Here is a 23,559-nt window from a genome sequence, read left to right as displayed (position 1 = left end):
TCCCAGGAGGGTTTGAATAGACCTAGGGTGGGTTTTTGAGCTTGTGCGTGGTCCCAGAAGGTTCAGACTGACCAGACATATGCTTTTATGGCTTTTTATTTCACCTTTGGGATTTCAGGAACTAACGGGAGACCCCTATTGGTTCCCTGTCATCTGATCATAATGTCTGCCTCACACAAACTAGGACAGCAGGAGGATTAAACGTCAGCATTCGGAGCCTCAGCTATTGTGAAACAATTGTTTGTCAAAGGTGTGGACTTTGCTTGAAAGGATCTGATCTGATTTTGCCAAAATGCTAACGTTTAGCTGTGATGTATGTAATGTTTCAGCGCCATAAAGCTCACAGAAAATTACTTGTGCTATTCACAACCACGTGGGAAGTAGGGTCACAAAATCTTTTCCAGCAATAGAATGTCTGAAACATTTTTCTTGCTCTGCCTGTAGTGGCTCAATATTTGGAAAAGTGGCCAGCACGGACTGAGGGGCTTCATTCACTTCCTTCACTCCCATTGCTAAAATACAACCATGTATAGGCAGACTTCAATTCAAAAACAGCACAAAAAATCAACATCATTGTTCGCAACTTCTCTTTCCATTACCTGATTCCCAGGTTCAAATTCCACCAGAGAAATTGAGCTCAATGGGAGAAATCTCAGATGGAGCATTTAAAGGGAGATAATAATCAGAAGCCTGTGGTCAGGCTACATTTTTACAAATCCTCAGTGGAAGAACTGAGGATTTGTGGTTGTTACTGTAAAAGTAAAGATTAACTATGTAGAAGAGTGATGCAGTTTCAAAAATCAGAAATGCATTGGTCTGGAACAGGGGAGGGCAACTCCAGGCCTCGGGAGTCAGTCTCCTGCAACTTTTAGATGTATCTCTACTTCAACACACCTGAGTCAAATAATGAGGTCATTAGCAGGACTCTGGAAAACTTGACTGCATTTAGGAGGTGATTCAGCTGTTGGATTCAAGTGTGTTGGAAAAGGGAGACATCTAAGAGTTGCAGGACACCGGCCCTCGAGGACCAGGATTGCCCACCCCTTTTCTGGAAGGTAATTGTTAACATCCTGCATGTTATGAAAATCTATCTTAGGACAGATTATTAGATTCTCTTTTGTTTGGCGGAAGTCATGCTTGTAACATCCTTCTGGGCCTCTGTCTTCAATTCTCTTTCCATTATTTGTGGACAATTTCATCACATTTATTAAAAATAGAAATGACTTCAGCAACTGGCCCCCATGAATCATGACTAAATAATGAATAGGCAAATTATCGAGTGAGAGATTTTGTCTCACAAAGTTTATATAATAGTCATTTGATAACTTCTCTCAGCAGTTGGAATTGTGGTAAAATGACTGTACAACTCGTCCTGACCATATAGATGCATGATAGATTTTCTAATAAAGTCATGATACAGGGATAATGCAATGTGTAAAAGAAATGCAACAATCAGTTTTTGTTGTGATAAACTAACAGTGTTAACAGGTAAAGCACAAGTGTGTTGACTACTGGAACAGAGGTCTCTCCTGATTCATTAAGAGCACGTTTTCATCTCTACAGCAGAGGTCCTAAAATAACATTTCAAGGCCAGTGAGCTTTTTGTCAAAGACAGCATCTCTCTATTTTACTCTTCCTCGGGGAGACAAAAAAGCAGCCAAGAAGAAACAAGGTGTTCAGTACAGCTATGAAGTATTTTTTTATCCCCCTATAGCTTTATTTTTCACTCACTGTCCCTCTACATGCATCTGAGAGTACTATTCTTTAAAGAGGGCATTTGCTGCACTCGACTAATCAATAAATAACTACCACTTCGCTGTGCCGCTGCTGCTGCTTCCGTTTTTTTCCCCCAGACCTGTGTAATTTCCAGTGCAGTGAAGCAGTCCCTTCTTAGCAGAACAGCACAACCTTCTCGCCAATCCCAGGAAAGCCCACGCACATTTATAATTAAAGCGGATTCATATTTTATCTCTCTGGAGTCTGATAATTTCTATTTTTGTAAGTGAGGAAGGATCTAAAGGGAAGGCTTGACAGGAGTCCTGGACAAAGGAACATTGAAGGAAAGTGCTACCTTTTTACCAAAAGAAAAAAGATGTGGGTATATTCACATTTTTAAGCTGCTGAAGAGATTTTGCTCAACTGATTGCACTGTTGTTCAGTTTCTCCTCTACCTTTTATGCAGCTGAAAATAAAAGAGAGAGAGAGAGGTGAAAAAGCTATAATGCTCTGTGAAGGTGGAAATGATCTTCATGATAAAATCTTTTTTTTTTTTTTGCTACATTAAGTTAAAACATTTTTTTTTGTGTTTTCCACAAGTGACTCACTGCTGCTGTGCTGGGACGAGGACGGCTTTAACTATGAATGACTTTAATAATTGCTTAAGGCAATTATTAGAACAATTAGTAATTTAGATCAGAATTACTAAGTCAGAGCATCACTCAATTATTGAGAAAATAGCCAAATAGTTCAGTCTCACTTATTGTTCATAAATACCTGTCTGATATGACCTAGGTTTAAAAATAATAGATGAAAGCATACATATATATGGAATAAATACACACACGCAGATATACAAGAGTACAAAATTAATTTGACAATTAGTTCAAATTGACAAACATGGCATTCCAAACTGCATTTCACAGCACAAATACAAGACTTGGAGGTGTGCCGATCGATCGGCCACCGATCATAATCGGCCGATTTCCGTGAAAAAGTGTATGATCGGTGATCGCCGATCACCGTCTCTTGTTGCCGATCCCCAAAACCGATCCCCCGTGTGTCTCTTCGCAGCTTATCTCCTCTTTCCTTCGCACTGCGCAAGCGCGCAGCAACAAATTCTAAGCAATGTGGTGAAGAACTTAAACGCTCAGAGTGAATGGGGACGTTTGCGTGTTGCGACGGAGAAATACCTCGGAGGTGAAGCACGTCAAAATGCATCAACACAACGAGTCCAATATGACATTTAAAAAACAAACACTTGACGGAGTTTCGCTACATCGAGGCTCACTGCAGGAAAAAAGCGAGCAGACAGCAGGTAAAGCAGACCACAACTACCAATACTCACAGCATGATGGAAAGAAAGATAAACAATTAACCCCAAAAATTAAGTCAACGAGCTGGTGATGTTAGATGCTGGTTCTGCTTTCGCTGTTGAACTGCTGCTATGCACTACTTGTAGTAATCACATACTATTTTACTCCACCCGCAGTGAACTCTCACACCGAACATGCTTAAAGCTGCAGCATGTAACTTAAACAAACGGGCAAAATATTTTACATATGTATTAAAACTTTCGCTGTCCTTGAACAGATAATCTTAGGGGGAAAAAATCGATCTCATCTGCCTCCTCCTTGCATTCTGCAGAATTACTCAGCTCAGTCTTAAAGAGCAGATCCTGCACAAAACAATGCCAAGCTCTCAGAAAGTTTTGATTCAGTAACTCAGGATTGTTTTTTTTGATTCGACCTGCATTTGACTTTGAATGAATGCTTGTTTGTTTTTTTTTACTTGACATTATTTGATATGGGCAGTGTTGTGAGATTTATTTGACTTGTGCAACTTATGGTGCAGAGAGCCTTACTGTTAAATACTATTTTACTGATTGCACGTTTTTCAGTTGTCCTTCTAACTGAGTAACTGCTGTATTGTATTTTTCATGTTTATGTCTAAATTAGGTGAATTTATTGCCAGATCATTTTTTTTCATTTTGCCAGATCTTAGCATTTATACCTAAAGCGAAAACAATTACAGCCAACCCAGGTGATTGGTAGCGATCGACCCTCATGGGTAATCGGAATCAGCAGCAAAAACCTAATCGGAACATCCCTACAACACATTATTATTATGACGTAATGTCTTATGGATTTTTGACTGAAATAAAAATCAATACGCTTTTGGAAAAAAAAATCTTAATCTATTTCAGTAGTAATATAAGTATAAGTGTTTGACTGAATATATCGATCAACTATATACTGTATATATATATATATATATACAGTACAGACCAAAAGTTTGAACACACCTTCTAATTCTCTTTATTTTCATGACCATTTATAAGGCAAGAAATCCCACTTATTAACCTGACAGGGCAGGTTGACCTATGAAGTGAAAACCATTTCAGGTGACGACCTCTTGAAGCTCATCAAGAAAATGCAGAGTGTGTGCAAAGCAGTAATCACAGCTAAAGGTTGTTACTTTGAAGAAACTAGAATATAAGGGGTATTTTCAGTTGTTTTACACTTTTTTGTTTAGTGCATATTTCCACATGTGTTATTCATAGTTTTGATGCCTTCAGTGTGAATCTACAATGTCAATAGTCATGAAAATAAAGGAAACTCATTGAATTAAAAGGTGTGTCCAAACCTTTGGTCTGTACTGTATATAATAAAGAATAAACAAACAAAAAAAACTTCTTCCTTGAATGAAAATTGTTAAATCCAAATTTTCCAGGCATATGAGTATTTTTGGGCTTACTCTGAACAAGAAAATAACCTTTCCCACAGCCGTCATGTTTTTGTGTGATTTGTGCTGATGGTTTCCTATCTGTCACACACCCCATCCTTCCACTACTATCTGCCACTTTTTCACTGTTGAACCATAAAGAGTGACCAGCTTAAACTCCCTCTCAGCCTTTATCTGCACGATTCTCAGAGAGAACACTCTGGAAGGCTTTGTGAGAGGTGATACAAAAGCTCCCATCTCAAGGGAGGAGGAGAGAGAAGCAGAAGAAAAACTTAAAAAAATATGCTGCTGACAATTTATCTCTCTGCTTTTTCCGAGCTGCAGGGGTGCCCACTTCAAAAGCCTGCATAAAAAAGGCACTTAATTTATTTATTCACACAAACGGTATAAACATACAAGACCTTGCATCTCACCTGTTGTTCTTTTTTTGGCAGACCCTTGGAATCAGAAGATTAAGATCCAGCACATGAGTTGTGAGTAGGAAACATTTACTTGGTGTATAAGATGAAACGCATCTATGTTTTATCTGTCTGGTCATTTTTTATCTTTTATAATTTTTTATTTTTTATAATCCAGATAAGTTCAAAGAACTTTGTGAACTTTGTAACGGAATGCATTTGAGGTCAGTTCAGGAAGGAGTTTGATTAGTTTTATCTGTCACCCTGCTTACTTTTTATCTTTTTGGGGGGAAATATCAAAGCGGTTCCTTTTTCCATACCCAATGGGAAAACGGCTGCAATATTCAAATATGCTTCCTGACAGAAAAAGTACAGATATAAGTTAGGATTGCAGAAGGAATGTTCCCTTTTGCAGATGAATTGATGCAGTTATGGATCTGTCAGTCATGTGATTTCCAATGACCTGATGCATTGAGAAAGGGTGTTAGTGCAGGCACTATGGGAGGGATGATATGTTACAGGACTGACCCGTAATGAATCCAAAGAATGTAGCAAAGTGTTTACACCCCTTAATACTTTCCTCACTTTGGCAAAAATGTTTCCATTGCAGTTTAGCTAAATAAGGGCCAAAACTATTTGCTAGAAAATTAGAGTTTTATTGAAATTGCTGACTTTATCTTCGAAATGTCAAATTGAGCAACTATACAGACAATGGAAAACGCAGCGAGTGATGTGTCTTTAAGTCATCAACTGCAGCCCATCCCGACACACCAACCCATTGCTAAAACTTTCTGCTCGCAAACATTTGGAAATTGGAAAGGTCAACACTTTGTTTTCCTGTCACGTCCCACATGACTGTGTTTACGGCCGTATCTGTGCATGTTTCGGTTTGTGTTACATGTGATGCTTGCCTGCAGTGAGTCTGCTCCAGCTTTTGACTTGATTGCTCACTCCAGTAGCTCCGTGAGAAATGTTAATGGAGGGCTGTTAATGTCAAATCCAGTTCAACACCATCTACACTTAAACACCACCACCCTTGAGGAAAGACGGATAAAAAGGTGGAGAGAGATTAAAAAGTAGGCTGCAGGGCCGATAAAGTGAAAAGTGTAACGCCCACCATCTCCATCTCCAGCTGCATCTCCGCGCGCCTGCAGTTATTTGTTCGCCTGAAGTTTTGCGTGGCTGAGTGGCACGTACATTTCTGTGGGAAAATGGTGCGAAGCAGTCGGGTACATCTTGTCCCTTGGCCTGTTGACCACATTGGATACTGTTGCCCTGTCGCAGATTTTCCACACACAAGCACACCCCAGCACACACTGCTCGCTCTGTTGCTCCTCTGACCTGAGATTGCTGTGTGCAGCTACTCACACCCAGAGAAGCACTCAGCCGTACAGACACACACAGACAAACTTGCAGTCACACACACAATGATTTATGGCCTCCAATATGGTCAATAAAAGCCAGGGCCAAGATGAAGGACTCTGAGAGCAGCAAGCAGGACACACACGTGAAAGGAAACACACACCCCCACACCCCTGCACACACTGATGTCCATTAGCTAAATATACAGGAGTGAGCTGTTTTCTACTGTGTCTCTCTTCATTATGTTCCTGTTTAAATCCACTGCTGCTTCTGGTGTTCGGGGGGAAAGGCTAAGGGCGTTTTTAGCCAGTGTGCAGTGCTGCTGTGGAGGAGCAGTGATTTTCTTCAGACGTTATATCTAATTTTAAAAGCAACTATTTTTTCCTTTATATATATATATATATATATATATATATATATAAATTATTCTCACTTATGAGCAGAATTATGTTTGTTTATCATCAAAAGTCAGCAAAAACGGCATCACATTTACCAGAACAGCCAGCAGTCTTAAGAATGACACATGTTTGAAGGGGAAGACATTTGATTTATTTTTAGCAGTTTACTAGAATTGAAAGAAAATGAGGACAATATCCAATATGTGGTTGTGTTTTAAATTGATGCAGAAATATTCCAAATCCAACTTCATGCATTCATAATACGTCAATTTAATTCAGCAGTTTCATTTAGCAAGTGAAATAAAGAAAAAAAATACATAGATTCACTACAGCAAAGTGATATATATCACGCACTTGTCTTTTAACTTGAATATCTATGCATGAAGCTAATTAAAACCAAAAGTAATCTCTGAAAATTTACATGTTATATAAAACCAGTAAAAAAATATTTGTGATGAATATGATATTTAAACATCATTCAGTGGCCTGACCAGCAGACAGTTATTAAAATCCTTATGTAACAACCTGAAAAGTTTATACTGGGAGCACTGCAACAAAAACTGGATCTATAGATTTGGATCGATTTATTGATCTGATCCACACAGAGACCGAATTATTTCAAATGGCTCAACTGCTTTTCCCTAAACGCCCAACAGTCTGTTGTCAGTGATCATGACTGACTGTAGATGGTATTGTCAGCTTAAAAAGGATTTGTTGCCATTACAGTTCAAGGATACCTCAAATAGGGTTAATGAAGGCAGAGCCTCAGTTAGATGTGTGCTAAGCATGGGCTGGACTCCTGCTGGCTTCAATAGGCACCCTGCTGCTCACAGCAGTGCTAAAGTACAGCATGAGCTGAGCAGGGTTTCCATAAAACCAATAGGTACACTGAACAAGTAAAAAACTATAGCGCTATCAGCACCAACTAGCAGGAAATTAGATGTTAGGAACCAGTAGGAACTGTGGGTCTTATGAAGGCTGTACGTTGACCAGGTACGTTGACCTCCAGCTTGGTTGGAACTGGTTTGATAGACATTATGTCAATTGACTGCACCAGTATGTGTGACTGGAGCTGAGCTTACATTACAAATGTGAGCAATATTCTGCTGATTAAAAAAAAAAATCCCAATAGCTTTTTCTATTGAATATGAGATAAAATTAAAGTCATATGTGAATACGCTTGGTTACACAATAAGTCATTTAAAATCATGGAAGTGACAGATGTGAACAGTTACATGAAATATAATCATAATTCAGCCATATTGCTGGAGCTTATATATCAACCAATCAGAGGACATGTCAGTGTCTTATTCTGGCTTAGAAGCAACAAGTTCCGCCTACTTGGGTGTGCAGTGTATTGAGAAAATTTTAATTGGAGGTCTTACAGAAGAGCTATGGATTCAACATGTTTGAATGACACTCAACTTTTTATGAGGGTGGAGCCACCTGCACGTTGTCCAAAAAAACAGAAACAACTACTACTTCCTGTTGTCGTCTTCGTCATTTTCGGCTGTAGCGACATCCGGCTGGGATTCATAGGAAATTTAAAAAAGTGTTTAAATATGGCTGAAAAATCACCTCATCCTAGAGAAAAAACTTTTTATCCAAACATGAGTTTTTTTTTTTTTTTCAATATTAGCGTGTTTCCATTAATTCATTTTCGTAATTTCAGTTTGCGCAATATAATGACCAATGGAAATGTAGTTAGAATGAGTGTAAAACTGCTGCTGTGCTGCTCATGCAGAATAGATTAAGAGCTTTCTGATCTGAGCTCTGTTGGTTTTAGTCTATGAGCTGTTTGAGCAAAAACAAGGCAGCATCAGGAACAGCAAGACAACATCAGCTCTGAAAGGATTTATTCATAGACAGGAACCTCCTAGACAGGTTCTATATTTCTGTCTGCAAAGCCTAATTAGAAACCCATTGAAATGTTCTTTATAGAAGAGCCTCTGATATTCTTATCTACAGTTTGATCTCATCACAAAACCACTCTTTCCAGCTTGACCAAAAAAATGAGGTTGTTGAAATCCTTTTGATTCCCTGTGATCCCAGCCTTTCTGATGCAGTTCCATATGTGATATCTGTCCCCTTTCTTTCCTTCTGGTTGTCAAATAAATACAGGAGCATCTATGTTGACAAATATATTTGCTTCTTTTTTCCTCCCTCCTTTTTCCTGACGGATACGACACAAGCTGTGCTTTCACGTAAAACAACAGCCAATTAGACTTTGTATGCTGAGCCTCTTTCTGGCCCATAAAACAAGAATAACAATGTGAAAACTAGAGACAAGATTCAGACACCTCCATTACTCATCTGCAGCCTTTGGAGATGTTTAAGTGGCCCTGTGACATTTTTTACGCTCTTCTTTAACACTGTAGAATCTGTTTATTCTAATGTCATCCATACTGTGCTTATTTAGCTCCGTCTTATTGAAATGCTCTCGTCTTCTGCTGTTTTTGCCTGGATCTTTGGCGCACTGTCTCAGAAGACAACCATCATCACATTTTCTCTGCCCAGAACACTTTTTACCTACGAGTTTGGCTGCAGTACTCTTGGAAAGTCCCCATGGGTCCCTCCTACTGTAGCATTTGTATATTAGTTTCTGGATCCCATGCAAGAAACAAAGATCTGTCCAGATGGCGTGTCAAGAACAGGCTGCAAGTATTCCCAAACCAAAACTACAAGAACAGATCAACATCATTTTGTCCCTGCTGCCCTGGGAGGGAGAACAAATGTATCTGTTCTTTCAGAATGTGTACCGACCTTTATGTACTCTTCTGACTACTGCTACATAGAAGTTACACAATGTCTTGAGAGAATTTGTCTCTTTGCTTTCACACATCCACTTGAGACCCAGTTGAAGCACCACAGTTCTTATTTTAAGCAGTAGCACGTTTCAGCACCAAGACAAAGTGCTTTACATGATGACATAAAACTTCAAACAAAGCATCGTTACAGTGGTACGATAAAGAAAAGTAATGAAAAATTAAAATTGTGATTAAATTAGTGACATTCCAGCTATTATTAATCAAAGGCAACTATAAACAGGCAGTTAGTCCAGATTTAAAGGAACTCAGTGTTTCAGCTATTTTGACGTTTCTGGAAGTTTGTTCCAGATTTGTGGTGCATAGAAGCTGAATGCTGCTTTTCCATGATTTTGTTCTGGTTCTGGATGCAGAGCAGAACCAGAAGAACTGAGAGGTCTGGAAGGTTGAAACAACAACAGCAGATCTTTAATGTATTGTGGTGCTAAGCCGTTCAGTGATTTATAGACCAGCTAAAGTAGGTTCGGCCAAATAAAATCTGGCTGGATCCAACAAGAATCAGAATGAGAGTAAATAAAGGAAACAGTGTTATCTTTAAGCTGCTTTTCCTGTATGATGATCGCCATGAATGCTGAACTTGAACGATTAAGAAAATGAGGAGGCGCACAAGTGGTCAATGTGGCTTTCTGTTTTTACATATCTGTGTTGACCAATGTATGTTATTTACAACAAAGTCAGTTATTCCCATCCACGCATACGTTCCACATGTTGATGATGGCAAGCTATTAGATTTAATCTTGTTTTCTGTGGTGTGCATTTGTCGCAGCTGAGTTCTTTTTTATTTGTTTTATTATAAAATCATAAATGACATGTTACACGCTCCCCCCCCCCCCGACCAACACACACATATTTAAAGAGAGACAGAAAGATATTGGATGAGGCTGTCCAATGAGTACAGCTGAAGAACCTGGAGTGTGTGAGAGTGACGGGTCTGAAGTGAGTCTGAAGAGGCATGTCACGCTGTAACACAGAGGCGGATGAGATTCTCCTTTTTGTCGCGCGCAGTCTGCAGCTTATCCCCTCATCAAACTGGCTTAACTGGATCCAGTCACTGGAGTGGTGTACTGGGAGGATGAAACCTGCCTGTTGTCGGGTGCTTCTCCAAGACTCAGAGATAAGCACGTAGTAAATCTACAGCTTATTATTTTGAAGGTCAGCTCTGCTTGTAGCTGTCAGTTAATGCATGTTCCGCAGATCCATGAGCTGCACTAGAGACAATCTGTGTATGAGGGGAAAAGAAAAGGAGTGAACAAATTGATTATGTTCACTGTAATAAGCATAATCATATTAAACCACGTGGGAAGATTTGATTAAGCTTGTCTACTGTAGTTCTTTAAATACACTTGGATTTAGGGTACTGAAACACTGCTGACAAATTGACCTAACAACAAGCACTCAGTTTTCACTAATTCTTCAAATCCTGCATTCAATCTAATAATTATTTTTAGCTTTATGACTAATTCAAAACTTTTTTTATAGATAAATACATAATAGGACTGTAGAATCACTTTTTATTAGCCTGGAATACTAAACATAGTAAAGTAATAAAAGTTATCTTCTAAAAACTTGACCTTTTATGTTTCTACAATCAAGGCTACATTATCTGCTCTGTATTTTTCTGCAGTCACCTTTCAGTCTCTCAGGACAGGAATAATGAACCTTTCTAGAGTGGCCCTTTTAATGCAATCATCAGTCGCGACATTTATTTCCACAGCGCAATAAGAGCAATCACTGTGGTGACGTTTCATTTGAACAATAATTAGTGAAATTGGCCTGAGCTGAAAACGGACGCTGAAGGCCCCGACAGCATTGGAAACCATCTTGTCTGCATTGCTGCCTGCTAATTAAAGCAGTGGAGAGTTAAAAGTTTTGATGAGTGGTTTGTTTGCATCAAAGCTCTGACCTTGGTGAACCTGTATGTTTTTATGCAAGCAATGATTCAGAAACAAAATAATGATGTTGGAATTCAGACACCACTTCATACACTATTGGGTATTAGATCCAGTGGAGGCCGGAGCCATTGGTATTGCTTTGAGAACACCGTCTTGAGAAAAAGGTGTGGAAGGTACACAGTGAACAGCAAGAAACATCGTTACACTGCAAGCTCCTCAATAAGCCATGAAATTTATACATAGCCACTTTTCTCTTTTCTTCTGAATGAGATTTGAGCGTTTATTTAACTTTTACTTTTTGTCATTGTTTTACTAATTCAATACCCAACCTAGCTTGGACCTCTGCAGTCGCTCACTGCAGTCTCCTATCAGACTATCAGGGATTCATGCAATCATGGGCTCTGCAATCTGCACAATGTTTAACTCATAGACTGTAGTGAACAAACCTAGAATTTGGTTTTGTAGAAGTACAAGCAAAGCTGGATTATCTGGTCTTATGCCAAGTATTGGACCTAATCATCGTGTCCTCTCCAGGTTGGCAGTTCTCTAAGTTATTATGAGTTTTGCAGCTGCTGTCAATCAAAAGGATTTCATAAAACAGCTGTAACAAATATTCCACACCCTCCATCCCAATAAAAACAGCATTATCCCCAGGCACAAAGTGGACTGTCAGAACTAATGAGGAGAATTGTGCATAACTTTATGTTGCACCAATGAAGGCTTCTTCTTTCTTGTTGCTGAGGAAGAAAGAAATAAATATATTTTTTAGAATACAATTGGAGCCCAAACTCTATGTGTTTCATATTTACTGATGAGCAAGAAGAGTTTCAAACAGTTTAAGAGCCACCTTCTGATCAACTCACAGTGACCGGTGCACAAATTCAGACGATTCAGAGAAAATCTGAATCGTCTGAATTCAGATTTTATCGTCAAACGCAAAACTTTTTCATTGAAGCCATAAAGGCGCCAAACCCAGTTTAAACCCCAGTTTAAACCCCAGATTTGACCCTGGTTGGCCAGGCCGTGGCCTCTAGTGCTTACATTTCTTCAGAGTGTAGCAGCATCCTGGTGACTGGTTACAGACCTGCTGTACTCCAAAAGTTTTCTAAAGGCATGTGTGCTTTCCTCAAAGGTAAAGATGAGAGACAGGTCTTTTATGCAAATAGCAAGAGATGACAGATAAACATCCTTTTTCTGCATGTAACCAATAGACGTGCGGTCTCCTGCATTTTATTTTCCTTTAACTTCGGATTCTTTGTCTTATTGCACTTTTATTGTGTTTTCAGTTGCTATTATTGCTTTCTTTCCTTGAACATTTAGAATCTGTCAGTGAGAAGACTTAAAGCATATCTCTAAAAAGTTTCACATTTCCTCAGCCTTCATTGGGGAGCTTCAAATATGTTTCCCATTTTGATGTGAGGCTGGCCTGTCGGAGTCGGTGCTGCTATAATTTTTCAGCAAGCTGCTAAAAAAACTCCCAGGGGATATTGGCTCAGTGCGACTTGACAGTATTGCACAGCTGCTGCAGATTTATGGGGAGAATCTTCATGATGCAAACCCCCTCCCTTCCATATAATGGCAAACGGTTCAGCACCAGAGAAGGTTTGGTCACTGGGATGACCACTGGAGAACCGCGACCTCAGTCTGTCCGCTTTGAAAATTTGTTTCAAGGTGGAATAATTTATATAACCTGCAGACACTAGGAGGAATTTTATGGGTTTTTTTGTTTTTTTTTTGTAACCTTTTATTTAGTTTTATTTTTGAGTCAATTCAAGTATTGGATATTAATTTCACTTCCTCCAGATCCAGTTTTCTGTATATTTTTTTGCACTGCTACAACGCTGTGGGCTAATCTAATTTAAGTTTGCTCATATTATAAGTCAAGCAGTCCTGCTGAAATCATCTCAGTAATGTGATATCAGTCAGATTGTTCCAACAGTGGCTCAGATGCCGATGGAATCATCCCTCCTTCTGTGCCATCACTGTTTCTTTGCATGAAAATAGTTTCATATGCAGGAAAGCTGCTGCCAGGAATATTGCGGCTGAAAGAAGCAGTTTGAAACTCTGCACTAAGGTACGCCACCGACTCATTGCATTGCATTAGAGGGCGACAGAAAATAAGAGAGACTGATTCGCTGTATCCCAGAGAGTGTGTCAGGCGCTGACTCTGCATTTTCCAGGGCCTGGGTTATCTCTTTGGGGTAATGAATGGACCCGGGCGGAGTTGAGATGCATTTAGAGAAGTTCTGCTTTCAGTACCCACAGGCCTTATCGTCAAGTTTATAGCTATTAAACACTGATGCACCAGCTGGTAATTAAACTCTAATCCACCCATTCATTTATTTAGGCGTTCCAAATACACTCTAACCCAAGCTTTGTGTATTTCACTTTGAGTTATTAATATCAGTACTTGTTTGAACATAACCTGAGTCAATACACTGAAAATGTGTATATTTTTAAACTTTGAATATTTAAAAAAAATTCTTTGTAGTGCCTTTTATGGTCCTTTATAAGATTAACTAAATAAATCAAAACACTACACCACCTTGCCTGCTGGTGGTGGTCATAGGGACAGGGTTAGTGTCTATTCATGGAGCCACAGAACAAAAGAGTGGAAAAAAACAAAGCAAGCAAAAAATAATAAAAAAAACAATGCAATATTTTAATATTAAAAACATAAAGTTACCCAAAGAGTAACTGTGGCTCCAGAGCTGCAGGTTGCAGACTCCTGATCTAGCAGATGAAAACTCTGATTATTTTTTGATATGGCTGAAGCTTAAAGTGCAACACATAAATTTTTTTTTAAGTAAATCTGAAAAGATATAAAATTAAATTGGTCCAGTTTCTGTGACACGACCTATACACATAACATTTGATTTATGTTTATCTTCAGTACAAGGGCTTTAATAGAGGCGCAGGTCCCTGCTGGTTCCTGTCCACAACAGTCTATGATCACAAGTTACCCTTAAACAACTTTCTATTCTTAATGTAGCCAAGATGGCATATGTGTCCCACCAACACTGTTTGACACATACCAAATTCTGCACATACCAAAGCAAGACAAATTTATTTGTTTATGATAATTCATACACTGGGTAGTCTGAAGAACCACCTAGAAAGGAACAAATATAAACAAAATATCAGATTAAAGTATAAACATATATAAATGCATAAAAAAATAAAATTTATGCAAATGAAATCCCATCATTAGTCAAAATCAGCTGGACCGAGTTATGTCTAATTTAGCTAAGTTGCACATTAATATCTGCTGTATGCAATATCTTAAAATCTGCTTAATTTCATATTTGATAATTTCATACAGCAACAACAACAAATATTTTTTGTGTAATTGTAAATAAGGACAGAAACATAAATGAAGGATCAAAATGTACTGTTGTTTTGCACCATTAAATCTAGATTACTATAGAGTAAAATCGGCTGAATTGTTTTAAATCAAATTTTCAGAGGAGAATTAAACAGAATTTTTCAAGCTTATTATTTTGAATCAGTTCCAAGTTTCTTCACATATTAAATGCCAGAGATATTTGTCTTTTGCTTCTGTTTTGTGTCACCTAATAACAGTCAGATGAAAATAAAACAAACAGATGACCCAAGGTTGTGTTGAAAACTGTTTTTTGTTCTGTTTAAATGACCCTTTTCCATTTGCTGACTTTAATTAAACAAAAATTTATTTTGTTCAACTGATTTCTTTTTCTTTTTTAGCTTCATTTTTAAAGGACAAACCACATTAAATCTCAAAACTGTTCCAAAGAACATCTTACATATGAGAAAATTAGAAAAGCAACATTAACAAAACAACCCTGGTGAGTAAAGGATGGTTAAAGTGATTATCAACAGCGCTGCCTGTGTGGGTATCTGTTGAACTGATACAACAGGTAAATCCCTAACGCAGCATCCTGAAAATCTTTTGACAGAGACAGAGCTTCCGTCTGACACAACCTGCTGTGAGTGTAATCAATTAGCAGAGCGAACCAATCATTAAAGCACACTCCAGCTACCGCGCCGCAACACCGCTTTCTGGCTTTCTGATAATTGGTAAACTGTCCTCCCACAGATTTGATGAATAACTGTAGTGTTTGTGGGAACGAAGATCTCTCATGAAATTTGATCAGGACCACTTCAGATGAAACTGAACATTGTGTTCATGAGACATAAAGAGAGGAAGGTAAAGAGATAGGAGACTGGGATCCAGAATCTAGAGAGGAGGGGTTGAGAGGGTTAGTGTGTGGTGTGTGGCTCATTAACTCAGTAGATGTAATCAGTGGGAGGGAGCGGGACATTTTGCCATCGACTAATGAGCAGTATGGGTAGTTTGCTGGTGAAGCCTCGCCGTATTCTCATCGATTGAACTCTGCTGTCAGCTCTGAGGCTCCGTTGTAGCACAACTGAGGCGTGTGCGGATGATTATGTTTTCATATTTAGAGGTAGACTGGGGTGATAAGAGATACATGCACAGGGAATGTGTGGTCCTTTGAGAACTGAAACATCATCTCGTAGCAGCAGCAGCAGCACTGTCATTTTCTCACACATGTAATGTTTTCTTTTTGAAATGCCACATTAAACCCCCTGAGTTATTCCCATTTAAATCTGAACTTTCCATACCGTAACATCTACTGGCATACTCGGTGCTTTGAAACATATTTATACTCTGAATGTTCTCCCCGCATTGACCATGTTACAACCACAACTTACACTTAAGTTTGTTGTTATGCTTTTATAAGTAGCAACTACATGTGTAACTTAATTTCAGTATAAATGTAGGTGTTCTCTGAAGCATCACAAACGCCAAATAGTTGACCAGCCATGTTTTCTGTCATTGGGCCCATGCATCCTTCTCAGCAAAGCTGTGTTAGACACATTTTGCACTTGCAAAAAGGTGACAATTTAATAATAAGTAAACTAGCAAATCTGTAAAGTTACGGCTTTGCAAAGAAACTGTAGCCACAACGCAGATTTATTGATTTTTGGACCCAATTTGACACATTAATCTTTGATTTACCACTAAGCATATGATGTAATTACAACATTAAATGCTGAGTGTGTGTAGCTCTCCTCCGCTCAAGAGGTCACTCACAGGCATTTATCCATCTTTTTTCCCAGACTCTGTTTGGGTTTTGAAAATGGAATAGACTCTGTTCTGCCCTCTACATGCTCTGGGTAAAGTCTGTCTTAAGTGCACCTTCCCCACTGAGAATGTTTAGCCATTTTTTTCCTATTACTTTTCACCAAATCTTTATGACCATAGCGCATTTGTAATGATAAATCCTGACAACTTTGTGGGGGGTAAAGGGAGTTTATTTCAAGACAAGTTGCTAGCAAACCCACTGGATTTATTGACAGGTTGCAGTAATGCCAGTTTCGACATAATTTTTCCCTTTTGACAATCTCAAGGATGCTGTAACTATCTGAGAAAGTCTTAAGACTGTGGAAGAGGTCCATCTTCCAGGACAGCAACCCAAAACCATAGAGGCAGATATATCTGTGTTAGAACTGTCCAGTCAAAGTCCAGATCTAAATCTAATTGAGAAAATATTTGTATAAAGACATTTTCCATCCAATTTTACTTAACCTCTACTGTTTCACAAAGAAGAATGGGTAGTAAAAAAGTGGAAGTCTGGTTTGGACAGATCTCATCAGGTCAGGAGCTGCATCTGCTGTGAAAGAAAGTTTCACACACACAAATCCAGCTGTATGGACAGTTTTCCAAGGCAGAGACGAATCAGTTGTCTATCCACACTCTTTGATCAGATTCTGGGTGTAATCTCACACATAGTAGCAGCTTGGTGACATATTTCAGTTCTCCAGAGAAGCAAGAATTTATCACATGTCTTCCCCAGATTGACACATGCTCTGTGCTTTGTGCTGGCTTGCTTAGGACTTTAGAGCAAGAAGCATCAGATTTACATCTAACAGTCGCTTTGTATTGTGTTGCACATGTGGACTCATCTTTTCTGATCTCTGCATTGCTTTCCAAACTTCACTGATCTATGAGTGTATACACTGTATCAAATTCACCACATTAAGTCATGTGAAAAGTATATATAGCAACTCAGAATTGCAAAAATGATACCTTGGGAATTTTTGGCATCCGAATGCATCACTGACTGGCTTAGCTGCTGATTAAATGCACAGCAAGGTGAAGCTGGAGTATTATTTACTCAAAGCTACATCATTTTTATTTTTCCTTCAACCTTGAAACCCAACAAAAATGCACAAATTGTACATACACCTTCTTTACTCATTGTTTGACGATAAATCAAACCAACATTTCTTGCTTTATTTTAGTTAGAATTGCCAATATTGTTTCTATCTACTAAATGCCAACAGAAATAATATGTAAGATATTAATTTATATCTTCAAAATCAGAACTGAATGACTTGGGTCAAGCCTTTTGGGTTTCAGTCCCCAAAATTATCCCAGCAGTTTCCTCAAGTTCTGGTTCATTTCACGTACATCTAGAGCTGTTGTAAACGAATATTTTAGTAATCGAGTAATCTATCGATTATTCCTCAAATTAAGTGAGTAATCAGATAAAAAATAGATAGAATAAAACATTGGTAAATATAACATAACAGCAGTGTTACTATCGCATATCAACATCAGTCCAATTTTTCATATTTGAACATCCCTAACAATAACGTTTCTGTAGTTTAGAAAATTTACCTGTAACAATAACTTTCTAAGTTAACCTGAAGAAAAGTTAAACAATAATCTTATGTTATATTCAATTCAATAATAAAGAGGCAGGCTCACAAATACGCTTATAAAAAATGTCTATACTCCAGCTTTTGGTTTATGTATTCATGTTCAGTCAATTTAATAGATGAACTCTCACCTTGCCCAGACATTTATAGCTTTTGTGTTTATGTTAGCGACGGGATTTGACATCTTTGTTCGTCACACACAGAAACACATCTACTAGCTACGTGCCGTCACGATGCGCTCCACCACACATTTGTTGAGACCGGGATGATTTGAAAAAAATTTTCCATTTTGTCCATAAAGCTACACTTACATTAATCATCAAAGCACAGCCGCCTGCAGTATTCAGTCTATCTGCTCACCTGAATAAATACACCTTCACATCCTCGCCGCTCACTCTGAACCGGCCTCCAGGAAGCACCTCTGGGAGAGATACCCCAGGCATTTTAAGGATGCTTGTTGGTCCCCCGAAAAAATGACAAACACCCAGACATTATCATCAATCAATAAAATCCTCCCAGGTCGAACTTGAAAACTGGACGTTATGCTGCTAACACTTAGCTTTCATCAACAACTCAGGCGGAAGTCAGAGCGCTGGGCAACGCAAGTAATAACCCGGCCGAAACACGGTGCATTAAAAAATAAAATATAACTTAACAATGCTTTGAAGCAGATCAATTTTCGTCAAGAAATTTAATAATCGAGGTACTCGAATCACTTGAGGAATCATTTCAGCCCTACATACACCAGACCCGCGCTCCAATTCTTTAGAAGACGGCGATCAGGACTTTGTGTCGGCCATGTCAAACATTGACTCCGTTGTTTCTAAGCACTTCTTCAGGTTATTGTCCATCTGAAGACCTATTTCCACCTCAGCTTTAACTTTCTGTCTGATGTCTTTAGACGTTGCTTCAGTATTTCTACATAATGTTCTTTCCTCATGATGGCATCCATCCTATGAAGTGGCACCAGTTCCTCAGTCCCACATGATGCTGCCACTCCCATACCTTACAGTTAAGATAGTACAGACATAACAGATTTCCCTGGTAATATCTGAAATGTAACGAGAAACTGTCTTAGCTTTTCACCACAGGTAAAGAAAAGTCATGTATACTGCCCATATTTGAGTGATTGATTTACAGAATTAAATTTAAATTTTATTTAAGAATTTAAGAGTTCAGTTTTATTTTTTTATTTATTTATAAAAAATTTTTTACCCCTCCAGGGGGTGTTTTTGTGGGCTCTAGTGTCCCTTATGTGATAGTAGGCTGACAGGAAATGGAGAAGGAGAGGGGGGAAGACATGTGGCAAATGTCGTCGGGTCCAGGAGTCGAACCCGCGATGGCCGCGTCGAGGACTCAAGGCCTCCAAATATGGGTAGCGCGCTAACCGCTACGCCACCACGGCATGCTCCTCAGTTTTATTTTTTGAATAATCTGAGTAACTGTAAGGTTTTGTCAACATGGGAGAACTGTTAGAGTTGAGGCCAACCCATCTGCACAACCTCCATAATTTGTGTCGAACAAGGAGGCTTAATGTGCATCTTAATCAACTTTCTAGCCCCCCTTATGGAAATACTGTTCCTGAGTTTTGCTCAGTGTGCAGTTTGTGGTATGGACAGTGTGGCTCGTTGTTTTCATTACAGGCTGGCACCAAAGAAACTTTTCTGTAGTTTATATGCATATTCAGTGAAATGTTAGGTGTCTGCCTGTGTGGTGATTGAACCACAGGACAGTTTGAACAGGATTACTACACTGAAAAGTTTTTCTTTATTATTTAAGATCAATTCATTCAAATTTGGGGAAAACAAAATAACATTACAAACAAAATAACAATTCTGTATTTGCATAAAAAAAGAAAAACAAATCAAGGCAAATGCCGTGTAAAGATGATTGAAACCAGGCATGTGGTGCATTTATTAAAGCAGAGCTCGCATCCCCTTCATAAAGACTAACCATATGGGACACATTATGGACCAGCCATGCGGTGTCGTCAAAGTGACAGGACACATTGATTTAGGGCTGCTAGAAGTGGATGGATCCACGCTTACCTTCAAAGTCATCCGTCTCCTTTCTGGCTCAGTGTGAGTCTAAAAGCCCCCAGGGACACAGTGAAGCATGTTGAGCATTCAAGGATCTCTCAATTGCTGCCTTTAATTCCCCTTCCACTGCTGGTCTGTCTCCATTAGCTATGACGATTCTCTGAAATGTGAGGAATACACAATGTGGCAGCTTTTTTCTGACCTAGAACCTTTTTTTAGCTTGCATCTTAGCTCTCGTCATTTTCTGCTGCAAAGGCTTTATTCCAAGTCTGTGGTTGCAGATCACAGTGAAATATGACTGAACAGTCAGACTGGTTTTTCTTTTGGTATCTGTTTATCTGGTTTCATCAAGTGGCACAGTCGGTAGCACTGTTGCTGTGCAACAAGAAGGTCCTGAGAAGTCTGAGTGTGAGCGAGGATGGTTGGATGTCCTGACCGGTGATCTGTGCAGGGTGTATTCATCTTTTTGTCCAATAAAAAAACAATAAAGTGCAGCTGGTTTGTTGTTGACTTATCCGTGGTGAATATCCCTACAAAACAATTGTATTTAAACATATTTGAGTAGCTAGGTTTGGTTATCATATCAGAGATGTACTTTATTCAGTATTTCAGTTCCTTTCGGCTAAAAATATGTTGGGTTTATTACATCAGTTCATAACAATCTAGTAGCTTATTTGTTCCAGAAAGTCTTTAACAGAATAAACTGTCACAGAGCAATGGACATAAAACCAATAAAATAACTTAAAATTAAGTACCGATAAGAGAGAAAATAACACTCAGTAAGACACACAATGACCATAAACATTCAACAAAAAGCTTGTTTAAAAAATCTAACTGCTAATGAATGGATTTATGCAGCTTCAGAGGAATGTTCTGCAAATAAACCTTTGTCTGCAATTTTAACAAAATGACCGGTTTGGTTTGCCTTTCCCTTTTTTCAGAATGTACAAATGTGTCTCAGAGCAGCCACATTTCTTTGTTTGCTGCATTTCCATTATGAGCTGACATTTGTAAAGTTACACAGTCAAAAATTAGCAGCATTAATTTGATTTATTTAGCTTGTCGTAAGAGGGAAAATAATGGGAGTTCATTTTTTAAGACTTATTTTCACCATGTTGTTCAGTTTCAAACTAAGATAATTAAGTAGCAATCTAAATATTTAGCTCTAAACAAAAATGTTTAGCTAGCACAGAAGTGGACATTTATAGATGACTGAATAACATGATAAAAAAATATAACTTAGAAAATTGGCCCACACTATTTTTTTTTCTCTTATGACATTGTTATTGGCCTCACTAGATACTCGCACTAGCTATCCAAACAGCTAAACAATCTTGAAAGATGAAGAAAATCCTGACGGCGATGACTGGTTAATAAAGTTTACTTCAGTGATAGTTCAGTAATTTTCTTCTCCTTCCTTTTTTGTGAAACTGTAACATACAGAAATGCAATGTACTACAATCTAGGCTTTACAGAGCGATACAAATAAAATAAAGGACCAACATGACATTGACTTTCAATGAAATGAGGATGTTAGCTAGCGATTAGCAACAAAGATTAGCATATGAAAACGGACTCATTAGCACAATAATAACGGGCTATAAACATACAACCTTACACAATACCATCGTATTATGTAACATTACAAGTGTCTTAATGTTTTTACCAAGTAATACTCACAGACAATGCTTTAACAAACACCAAGAAAGAACTAGGAGGAGTGTGGAGCGGCCGTTTGATTCTGGGCAAAGCACTTCCTGTCCATATTCTTCTTCTACTATTAACTTAAACAATAACTTAAAGTGACCACAAGGTGGCGTATTTCAACTAATAATAACACTAGCAATATTATACACAATAAACATAACAGACATACTACATAACCAATATTATAGCTGCTAATGTTTGACTGGGTAACTTTATAAATGGCACTCCATGTTGCATTATTGCTTTGTTTTAAAAGCTGAACAGTGTTTAATGGGTGTCAGCAATAATGTTTTTTCTGTTCTGATTGATCTATTTCCACACCTTCTAGTGTTACATCTTTACCCGTTGTGTGTGTTATTTGTACGTTGTACAAACAACAGGTCAGTTTAAAAGCAGGTTGGGTGATACTTGCACTGTAAGAATCATAATACAGGTTCTAAGCCACTGTAAAATCTTGCAGGTATACCTGGCAATTATGCTCAATAGTGTCATATTTTATGTTGCTTGTCATATCACACCTTGGTTGGAATTCTTACCCTGAGTTTTCTAACCCTAATTCAGATGAAATGCTTTAATCGTTTCTTTTGATTAAACTCTCTATTAGGTTTTTGAGGCATTGCAGGATTCATGTGGCAGTAAAAGCAGAAACACAAACTCTCCTTAGTTGGCTTCCAGTTCTGAAGAGATGAAATAACAAAGCAGTGAGAAAATGGAAAGATGAAAGATTTCTGTATCATGTTCATCATTATTGAATTGAGCTTCTGAAATGGAGCAGTCTTGAATTTGATGATAAGGTTATCCCCAGATAGAAATAACTTAAGTTGCTTCATGAGATCAGTATAATCATGAAAAATGGGAGAAATAAGATTTCTTCCCTGCGGCTTCCTCTGAGTCGCTTGGACGCAAAATTTAGCTTTGTGTCTTTGAGAACATTATCTGATGATGTGTGTATGTGTGGGTATAAACACCTAAAATCATTAGATTACACTGAGTTGACTGCCACATTTTGCTGTCCTTGTTAAAGAACACGTCTGCTGTCTTTGTCTCCTCTCCTAATTTTCTCTACAAACATAGATGGAGTCCACTAGCAGAACAGATCAAGGGTCAGGTTGCCTATCAACATTGCAGGTGGATGTTTGTGCTCATGTGTTTTCCTGCATTGATTGGACAGCAGTGGCGCATTCAGCTTTAATCTGTCCATTTTGATCCTCATACACCACAGAGTCACCCAGTTTATTCATTTCTGATCCTCGTCACGGACATGTAGACTCTCTGACCAAGGCTTCTGCGTGCCCTCGCCATATCTCCGGTGCTCAGTGTGAGCCATACGGTGAGCTGCTACAGTGACAAGCACAAGAGGCAACCAACTGTAGCCGTCTTGTTCGACCGACACGGTCACTAAGTTTTCTACAACCAATGCTTGCAAATCTCCGATATGGGCAACCAGCAGGTGATCACTGAAAAGCAGCTGCTGTTCAATTGGACATTCAGAGGAAAAAAAGATAAAGAATGGCTCAGCAATTGTTGGGAAGATGATAGATTTATTGATTGAACTGAGAAGTATGGTGCATAATTACTACTGTAAGATTAGTCCATATATGCTTTGTTTGTTGTTTAAGTACAATGAAAATGGTTTGCATTGATAAAATAGTGGATCAGTTTTTGGACCAAATACGTTGATATCGCCTAAGAAATTGTAACAATGTAAATTAAAGTGATAACAGCAGAAAAGCCTCTTAAAATGCTTTAAT

At 38.5% G+C, this 23,559-nt stretch overlaps 1 protein-coding gene across 4 annotated transcripts in view; it reads left to right on the top strand.

The window, feature by feature from the left end:
* The window catches only part of naaladl2 (N-acetylated alpha-linked acidic dipeptidase like 2), a 385,596-nt gene that overhangs the window by 82,826 nt on the left and 279,211 nt on the right, over positions 1–23,559 (top strand). For all 4 annotated transcript variants that reach the window (XM_028028168.1, XM_028028167.1, XM_028028166.1 and 1 more), the window contains one exon: positions 4,896–4,934. In XM_028028168.1, coding sequence (XP_027883969.1) covers positions 4,928–4,934 — 7 coding nt within the window. In that variant the 5' untranslated portion in view covers positions 4,896–4,927. The remainder of the gene's footprint in view (positions 1–4,895; positions 4,935–23,559) is intronic.

The sequence above is a fragment of the Xiphophorus couchianus genome, chromosome 9, assembly GCF_001444195.1.
Source record: "Xiphophorus couchianus chromosome 9, X_couchianus-1.0, whole genome shotgun sequence".
Taxonomy (NCBI): domain Eukaryota; kingdom Metazoa; phylum Chordata; class Actinopteri; order Cyprinodontiformes; family Poeciliidae; genus Xiphophorus; species Xiphophorus couchianus.
This window is presented reverse-complemented; position numbering and strand designations above follow the sequence as displayed.